General features: G+C 37.7%; 1 protein-coding gene across 1 annotated transcript in view; it reads right to left on the bottom strand.

The window, feature by feature from the left end:
* Nucleotides 1-9,962, bottom strand: part of guca1d (guanylate cyclase activator 1d) — an 11,377-nt gene continuing 1,415 nt past the window's right edge. The window contains exons 2-4 of the mRNA XM_084730186.1: nt 5,805-5,954; nt 2,859-2,946; nt 1-1,046 (exon numbers count right to left, since the gene is read on the bottom strand). Coding sequence (XP_084586312.1) covers nt 922-1,046; nt 2,859-2,946; nt 5,805-5,954 — 363 coding nt within the window. The 3' untranslated portion in view covers nt 1-921. The remainder of the gene's footprint in view (nt 1,047-2,858; nt 2,947-5,804; nt 5,955-9,962) is intronic.

Below are 9,962 nucleotides of genomic sequence, written 5' to 3' on the forward strand. Positions count from 1 at the left end.
TGTAAAACCGTCTATTGATGATGGTTCTGCTTAAAACTGGTGGAGTGTGGGCTGGTTCACTAGATAGCACCAAGGTTTGAAGACTCTTGAATGGAACCAGTTCAAGAACCAGAGCTAGTTTGGAGAGAGGACTTTTTCCTTTCCTGAAAACCTTCTCCTCCCATCTGTCCAAAGCTCCTGTGTAAAGACACTAACACCCCCGACTGCTAGCTTCATGGCTAACTGAGCTCACTCCCAGTGGCAGCTACAGTTACATGTTACTCCCACTATTTGTTTGGACTGTGAACTCAACAGGTGGCCACTTCTTAAATATTTCATCTATAAACGTCTCAACAGAAACAGACGCACAAAAACTTTGTGAAATTGGCAAAAGTTTCAGTGAAATCAGATTCTATCTGATCAAAGAATAATTAAAGAAGATTATCAACTGGAGAATCATTCAGTAACAACCTTTGGTACTTTGGGCAATTTGGATACTCTGAGTTTCAGACACAATTCATCAGGTACCAAAAGGTGTTGAGGTTCGACACCCAGCCATGACGTGTTTGGTGTCTTTGCAAATGAGACTCATCACTGAAGTTCAAGTTCTGTGGGTTTGAAGGTTTTTTTGAACATCGATCTTTGTGGCGGTGGATCTTGTTGGATTCCTGAAGGATCAAGGATATCTTTAGATATCTTTGTCAAAAAAAGTTTGTCCTTCAACCTGAAACCCGGAGATGAGGAGGGGAAGAACGCCTGGAGGCTCAGAGGCTGGACGGCCAATCACCGTCCATCGCATAGTTTTACATTTTCAGCGTCCGTTATTTCCCACTGCCTCAGAACAAGTCTTTTCTCGTTTTTTGAAGAGGGTGAGGGATGATTAATAATATAAGATTTATGTATATAACTAGAATAGTAAAGTCTTTGTTGTGCTCTGTGCTCTCATCCCGCCCGGCCCTCTACGATGATGACTAACACCGGCGTCAGATCCATCATTTTCTTCAGCATGTCCATAATGTCATCGTGGTCTTTGGCTCCCTCAATGAACTCCTCCAGGGTCATCTCACCTGAGGGGTCAAAGGTCAGCAGACAGTTTAGAGGTGAATATTGTTTAACCAGGAGAATCCACTCGGTCTTTGCCACAAAAACAATAACACAACAGTTAAAAACGTTAAACAAAACTCTGCTGATCAGTTGTTCTGATGTCTGGATTTCATTTCACATTTAAAACCTCAGGGCGGTTACACCAACAGGGTTTAGGCCTGGACTTAAGCTAACTCGGTTGTAACATGGCGTTCTAAATCTGACCTAAGTTACACCAGTTGCAGCATTTAAGCTTTCCTCCCGTTAAGACTGGACATGAATCTTGCACCTCGGCAGGACCAGATGTGAAGGCAAACTCTGGGCCCTTTCTTTGCGTTGCTGTGGAGGAATTCCCAGTTTTTTTGTACATCATTTTCTGACTGAAGGCTGCCTGAGTCTGAACAATCATTCACGGCCTACAATATTTCTCTCCAAGTTGACTGCTCTTTCTTTTTTGAGATTAAATTGCAGGCTTTTCTTGTGCAGCCTCTTTTATCTTAATGTCCATGAAACTGCCTTCTCTCTCTTTTATGCTCCATAAGGTCAAACTGAGAAATGATTCCCTACAAATAAACAAAGCAGTGGGAGATTGTTAATAATGTATTCTAGCAACGCTCACTGCTAGGCAATAGCCATAGTTGCATGGTCATTCACATGGTCATGCATTCCTAAGACTGGGCAACCATCTTAGTGCTCAGTCAGCATCCTCCTCTCTCCGCTGTCTGCATGCTTTCAGATTCCCAGTCACTACATGTGAAACCAGGAAGCTCTGTATCAGCAACTGATGAAAATCCCAAGTTAATTTAATGTACAAATGTAAACAAGCTTGCAGCTGTTACCTTTTCTTTTTCTGGTATTTAGCCATTTTAATGGCCTCGGCACAAATGTTCCACGAAAACAAATTTCCCTGGCACTATTTTGCAGAAACACGATCACTGCATCCTGAAGATGATTGTGATTGGTTTAAAGAAATGCAAAGGAGCCCGAGTGTTTTTCCCCAGAATGTTAATGCGTGGAGCCGGACTTTTCTCCAGCACTGGCACAGCGCAGAGGTCTAGATATGCAAGACAAGGACCAGTCTTAGCAAAGACCAGTTGGTGCAGCCCATTCCTGTAAACTGTTTGTTTCAACGTGTGTCCAGTTTCTGTGAGGCCCAAAAACATGGTTTTGAAGGTTTAGTGACAGTTTAAGTGTCTCTTTGAAGAGCCTCCGTTGAGGCTGATTGACTTTTCCTCTGTAGTTTTTTTTCCCAGTAAAGACCTTAATCATCTGCATACATGTGGATTCTGCATTTCATCAGCTGAATTGAATCAATCTCAAACCAAACTCTGATGCTTTTCTCAGTTCAGTTCAACATTGTTAAACGTACTCAACAAAACATTATGAAAGGCTAATGCTAAGCTAATGATAGCATTAGCCTCATGAGGCTGTAATGTTCATTAGAAGCTGTTTGGAACTTTTGAATTTTTGAAACCCTTACCACTAGTTGTGTAAATAATGTAAAATAGTTCCTGCAGAGGGCGCCAGAGGAAAGTTTCCATCTCTATAAATGAAACTGTTGATTTTTTTAGCTTGTTAGCCATATACAGCATCTATCTATTTAGCTTGTTAGCATGCTAAGAAGCTAACAAGCCCCACAGGTATGACTTTAGCATGTTATTACATGAGCTGGTAGCATTTTAAGAGACCTGTCAGTCGATTTGAGACTTGATTTGATGATGACACCATGGCTATACTAATGCTAATTAGCATTAGTATAGCCATGATGTCATCATCGGATGCACGTTGTTCTTTACCTTCTCCCTTCACGTCGATCCTCTCAAATATGAGTGAGACGATTTCCTCGGGGTCGATGTCTCTGTTCCGAGTGATGTCCTGGATGGCCTGCAGGGGGCGACACACAGAGTCAGAGGCTAAGAAACCACAAGAGCAGGAGAAAAAAATGAGGACAGCGTCTCTACTTGATGTAGAGATTTTTGATTTAACTTTAAAGGAGAAAGTAGTAAGAGAAAGTATTATTTAATGTTGTAATTTTCCTTTAATATTAAACATTTTAGTTTCAGCTTTCACATTTAAAGCTTTTCTGTTATTGAATTTCAGTATTTTAAGTTTCACTTTTCAGTTTGCCATTTTACAGTATCCATTTGTTATTTATATATTCATTTTTCTTTGTCAGTTTCTTCTTTCTTTTCTCTAAGATTTATTTATGTCTCCTTTACCCTGAGCTCTAAAATATAATTATAGTTTCCATTTTCTCTTAATTTTCCATAAGATAGGAGAGAGGAATTTATTCTTACTGACTTGTCTGGTTGAATAAAAGTTAAATAAACTAAAACTAAAAGTTGAAGCTGCAGAGGGTTGAATGCTCCACAGCAGACTGGACTCTGACGTCTTTCAGACTGGTTTGAGGTCCAGACTAACTGTGTTGCTGGAATCGTTTGACCCACTTCCAGCAGCTTCCTGTCGGCTGATAGATTTAGCTCATTCAGCAGATTAACACTCATCTAATTTCAGAGTTAATCCAGCCCAGTTTTCTTTGGGCTGCCTGAGCAGAGCAGCAGCTTCGACACGGCTGATTCAGCCTGTTCGCTCACAGCAACACAGCTTCTGTACCGTCGGTCGGTTCACAGCTGAATGTCAGAGCTTCTGGTTTTAATGATCGGCCTCTAGAAACATTTATTTAAAGTTCATTAAAATGCATTTTGCACCTTTCCATCCAGATGTCATGAGCATCAATTTTAATACATTTCCTCTAAGTTCAGCCTGAAATAGTTGGTATCTTTGGAAAATCTAAGAATGAATGAATGAAGTCATACATACAGCTACGCTCTGCCTGCATGGAGACACTGAGACACCATTAATTCATAAACTGAATCTGTCAGCTCTTGTTTTCTTTTGCTGTGCAGATCCGTCTGGCCAACCTCCCGTTTTTTTTCACCCGTCCTGGATATTGTCGGGTCAGTCATAACCGTTTATTTAATATGGGGCTGATTTGATGCAGCCGCTGACAGAGGAGGGTCACTGGTCCAGATTTGAAAAGTTTTGAGAGCAACTCACAGGGTCACCAAACCCAAACTGTCAAATATAGATTCAGATTTGGTGACTGCGCTGATTTTTTCTCACCTTGCATATTTTCAGAAACATTTCCTTCACTCATGTGAATGTGTGTCATGTTTTTTCAGTCACTGCCCAAACATTCAGAGCTACATCACAGGTTTCATTGCTCTCACTGGCTGCACGTGAAGCTGATTGCTTCCAGAGGCATTTTGGTTTGCATCCTTCATAACCTCCCTTGAAAATAAAAAAAATGAACTGAGAGCTAAAGAGCCGTCCACACCAAGGACGGTAACGATAAGAATAACTATAAAGAGAACGAAGTGAGCCTCCGCGCTCCAGCTGTGTCAGCTGCTCAGGAAAATGGACGTCGCTGAGCCGTTCCTTCTGCGCTTAGAAACATGATGGAGTTCAGAAGGATTTTGATTGGCTGTCAATGATTCATCAAATCACTCTGGAAGTGATCCAACTAGAGATGGCGTGTATTTAAGCACCGCCTCCACCGGAGCAGAAATAATCCATGGCTCTCCATCGACTTGTGTTCTGTGTCGGTGCCTCTTGTCACTTTCTGTCTGCTAGCAAACAGAAAAATGTGTAAAAGCTGCTGTGTGCTGGGACATTAAGTCTTTATGAGCTGAGACAGTGGACAGACGTGGGACGTCAGCAGGATGAATGTTATGACCAGATTAAAGCTGATAATTTGTGCCAACAAACTGTAGAAATTTAAGATAAGTCGGCTACAAAAGGCCTGATTTTGACCTTGATGATCTGAACGACACCGTTTACACCGTAAACATGAAGAAGTCGGCAGCACTCAAAAACAATCAACCAATCAGTCGCCACAGTTTTCTATAGTTCATAAACTTAAAGGTTGGAGGCTGAAATATTTTGAGTTTGTGTTCATGCAGTATTTAACAGCAGCGGAAAGAGTACTGAAGATCTGTACTCAGATACAAGTACTGTTACCTAAAGATATTACTCAATTACCGTTGATGTCACAGTCACCTCTCCAAACTAGGGCTGCAAATTCTATTTTGTTTGTTTTTTGAAGTTTAATTTTCTTTATTCACCAAATAAAACAGTTTCAGAGGAGCTGCAGTCACCTGCCATGACTACTGATTAAATATGCATTTTTAACTGGTTGAATTTTTAACAGCAATGAAATTACAATTAACAATTCAATTAAAATTATTAATGAAACCAACTCAAATATTTTCAGTAAATGCAAATTCACCCTTTTCATTCAGTAAGTTAAAGGAAGTAAAGACATTTGAAGCATAAAACCCCACTAGTTCATGTTCAGTAAAATCAATAAAGTGAAAAATGTTTGTTTTCCTCATTAATCAAAAACTATGATTTTAATAAAGACAAAGGAAAGAAATGTGTACTGGCTCTCAACATGTTTTTAACAAATTAGATTTTTTCATTGTAAAAATAAAAAAAGTTGAGGAAACTCAAAACTTCAAGACAACAGACTGCAGACTGAGTTTTGAGCTCCACTCAAATTCTTAAGTTTAGAAAAACTACTGATCTTTGGTTGAAATAATTTACTTTTAGGTCAGAAAAACGGTTAAAACAGAAGAGTTTGAGTTGGGATCAAAACTCAGAAATCTGTTACAGTTCGCTCTTCATCTGAACGAGGCTTCGGTCTGGTTTCTCTGCTCGTTTTCTGTCTGTGTGATCGTTACCGAGAAGATGGTCTCCAGCTCGTCTCTGTCGATCTTTCCGTTGCCGTCCTGGTCGAACAGTTTGAAGTACCACTTTAGTTTCTGGTTGATTTCTCCCTTCAGCATCAGACTGATGGCTGCGATGTACTCCACGAAGTCGATGTAACCGTCCTGCAGACAGAAGACAGGGAGAATAAAACCCCTGAGGAGGCTGCTGAGATCACTTCCTCTACACGTAAATCTGTTTCGAGTTCAGGCCTGTCAATGACTTGAATCACCAAGTCTGGGGTGTCAGAGTCGGGAAGAAAAGCTGGACAAAAAACCTGCAGAGACAAACTGTCAAAGCATCAAATATCTCAACAGATTCAGTTTTTTTTTTTACTGATTTCTGGTTGTAAATTATAACGTCTCCAGTTTTAGTTTGTATTTTATTCAGTCAAAGTTCTTGTGCGGCTGCTTGCGTTCAGACAGGTCGGGTCTCTACGCTTCACCTGAGTCAAACAACACATCAGGGTTCTTCTTCTTCTTCTTCTCTCCTGTAGCTCTTCAGTGGTGAAACGAGTCACCAAACTCTGTTCGGTCTGCAGAGTCACCCTCAGTCCAAGAAAAGACAAAACCACCCGGCTCTTGATTGAGTGCAAAAAAAAAAAAAAAAAAAATCCAGGGCATCTCATGCATCACCTCCTGCACCGCCTGCAGCACCTGTGACCTGTCAGACTCGAGCTTTGACTCGTTCTGTTCTCTCCTGACTAGAACCGTCACTTGTGCTGCAGAAAAAATATAGCTGAAAAAAAAAATGAAGCTGTAAATCGATTGATTCATTTTTGTGCCTTTGAAATTATAAATTGTAAAGTTTGTCTTTTGTCTCATGGAGGAAAAAGTATCTTGTACAAAAACATGATTTTATCTCTTAAACTAAAGTTTAAATTAAAGTTATTATTAATTTGCTGCTTGATTTCAAAACTTCAAAATTTAAGTTGTTGTTTTTTTTTTTGTTTTTTTTTACAGTGTGCTATCATTTTATGAAAATCAGTTTATTTCGTAAAAGATATATCTGAATATTTAGCTGTTTTTCTGTCTTTGGGTTTTGGAACAACACGTTCAAAGACGTCCTCAAAAATCTTCTGCATAATGTTGCAGTTGTACATTTTAATAAAGAAACTGGGAGAAAAAGTGTCCATGAGGACGTCTTCAAATGTCCAGAGAGATTCAGTTCACTGTGACAGATAAATTGATTTTCATAAAATGATAGCACAAAAAAAATATACTCAAAATTTCAAGGCAGCTACTGCAGACTCTTACTGTAGGTCTTCAAATAAACTTGTGCTCATCTATAATCTTTAGTTGAGATAATTAGAATCTGTGAGTTTGAAAAACTAGAAAAAAGAATAAAATAAAAAATTAGTCACAGCGAGCTGTGAACCTATATGTGTTTTTTAGAGCCTGAAAAATTAAATTTTAATTAATTAACTTTCACTTTGATAAACTTACTCAGTTTGTCTAAAGAGGAAAAATAAATAACCTGAACTAAAGATCAATAGTTGGTAAAACTTTATCAGAACAATGAGACAAAAAAAAAAAAAAAATTAAAGTACCAGCGTAAAATATAAAAATTCAACAGACATAAATAAAGAAATCAGGGGAAATAACATAAATAATTAACTGTGCAGGATGTTTGTTATTAAAATGTTTAATAAAAAATACTGAATTATCTTCCAGATTGTTATTAGTTTAATTAATTTTCATGTAAAAACAGAAATCACAGGATGTTCAGTCATGAAAATGTGTTGAAAATCATGTGAATCTCTGTGAACCAAACCTCACTGAAAAAACTTTTAGGCGTCACAGTTCTGCTGTGATCTCTGGTGTCCCTGAGCCGTCAGAACATCCTCACTTCACCAACACACACTCTGAATCCACTTAACTCTACACACACACACACACACACACACACACACACACACACACACACACACACACACACACACACACACACACACACACACACACACACACACAGCGGGGATAACAGCTCTGCATGTCAACGCCGTAAGCCAATTAAGACCAAGAGCCAATGAAAGTTCTGCTGCAGCCATTTTTGTCCTGATTCACACACACACACACACACACACACACACACACACACACACACACACACACACACACACATATATATATATATATATATATAAATAATGTATCAGCAAACATCAGAAAATGTTCTGATTCATTTTCAACAAAATAATCCGACTTCTGGTTACCTTCAAAATAAAAGCACATTTTAGAATGAAAGTTTAATCTGGACTCTGGAAACAGTTTGACTGTTTCCTCTTTACTTCATCGATCATTGGTGACATTAACAATCAATTAATCAATTAATCAATTAATTGAACTAAACATTTACCAATCAACCCCTCAGCCATGTTCTCTGACAGGGTTACATACATGCTGAGAAATAAAGGGTCTAACTAGAACCATATAGGGTTCTTCAGTTTGTCCCCACAGGAGAACCATTTTTGCTTCCCGTTCTAACTTAACTTTTTTTAAAATAAAATTTTACTTGGAACCCTTTCAAAGAGTTCTACATAGAACCCAACATAAAGAGTTATATGTAGAACCATCTGTTTTTGTTTCACCTAGAACTCCCTGTGAGAGGTTCTACACAGAACCCTTTTATGGTGCAATGGTTCCACCTAGTACCCTCTCTGGAGGTTCTATTCAGAGCCTTTCTACTTTTCTAAGGGTGCCAACAAGAATCCAAGCAGTGGGTTCTACTGAGACCTTTTTTATATTCCAAGGGTTTTATCTAGAACACATTTAGGAAGTTCTACAGAGAACCATTTTATATTATGGTATAAGGAACCCTTGATGAACGAGTTCTTCAAGGATTTCAACAATTTGTTCCAGAACCCAAACTACCACAACATTTAGAAAAACAAAACTCAGTGAGTTAAAAAATATCGGGATGTTCTGCTGCATCTGGTTCTGCAGTTTGTAAAGGAGCATCAGAACCACAAGGTCAAAGATTCATTTAAATTAATTTTTCATGTAATTTAGTTTCATTTAATGAAGTTTTGATGTTTGTTAATGTTCCTGTTAGCTGCAGTCCACAGACCGTTCTCTTATTCTAATAATAATAAAAATAATTAGTTATGGAAACAGTCGTCATTTCCTGAATCTTTCAAAACATTTTTAAAATCATATATTTCTTAATCTCTCATGTGTTTTTCATATATCATATTATACAATAAAACATAAATTATATGACATTATGATATAATCAGACTATATATGATAAAATAGTAACGATAATAAATATAATATGATTTTTTAAATTAGAATTATTATTAACAACATCCATATAATTGTAATATTATTACTAATAATATTACCACCATCATCATTATAATAATGCTGATAATAACAATAGTAATAACTGTAATATCGCTCAAGTTCAAAGACGACATGAGACGGATTTAATGAGAGCAGGTTTTTTTCCCAGATCACAAAAAAAGCTCGTTCAGCTCAAATATATATTGAATATGTTCCAGTGCAACATCCAGATCACAGAACCACACTCAAAAATGTTGAGAGAAAAGAGATGAGGTCATGATGAGGTCATGATGAGGTCATGATGAGGTCATGATGAGGTCATGTAGGTCTGCAGAGACGAGCGAACCTCAAAATCTTTTTCTCCAGATGAAAGAAAACATGTTTGTTTGTTTCAGACTTCGATAAATATCACATCATCACAGTTTTAATATTTTATTTTTCAGTGAACATGAAAATTATGATGCAAAACTGATCATTTCCATTAATCAGATCACAATTTCAGTCTGAGAAAAAAACCCAAAACTTCAGTTTTCACTAAAATATCCTGGAAGCTAGAAGCTGGATTTATAGTTGTTGTTCAGGTTTGTTTGTTTTTTTTAACTGTAGAGGCTCCACAAACCTGCAGCTGTCTGACCTCCCACCTCTGTTATTTATTCTGTTAGTTTATCTTTTTAAAAAATGAAATAAAACCAAAGTTTAAATGTTGTAAAATGTATTTTTATATTCATCAACATGCAGCATCACATGAAGTAAACTGTAATAATTTCATATTTTCACAGCAGTATGTTTCTGTAGGATAATAACCATCACTGATCTGATTCAACTTTTAGATTCATCTAGAATCAA

The sequence above is a fragment of the Lutjanus erythropterus genome, chromosome 11 (assembly GCF_056507025.1).
Source record: "Lutjanus erythropterus isolate fLutEry1 chromosome 11, fLutEry1.hap2, whole genome shotgun sequence".
Lineage (NCBI taxonomy): Eukaryota > Metazoa > Chordata > Actinopteri > Lutjaniformes > Lutjanidae > Lutjanus > Lutjanus erythropterus.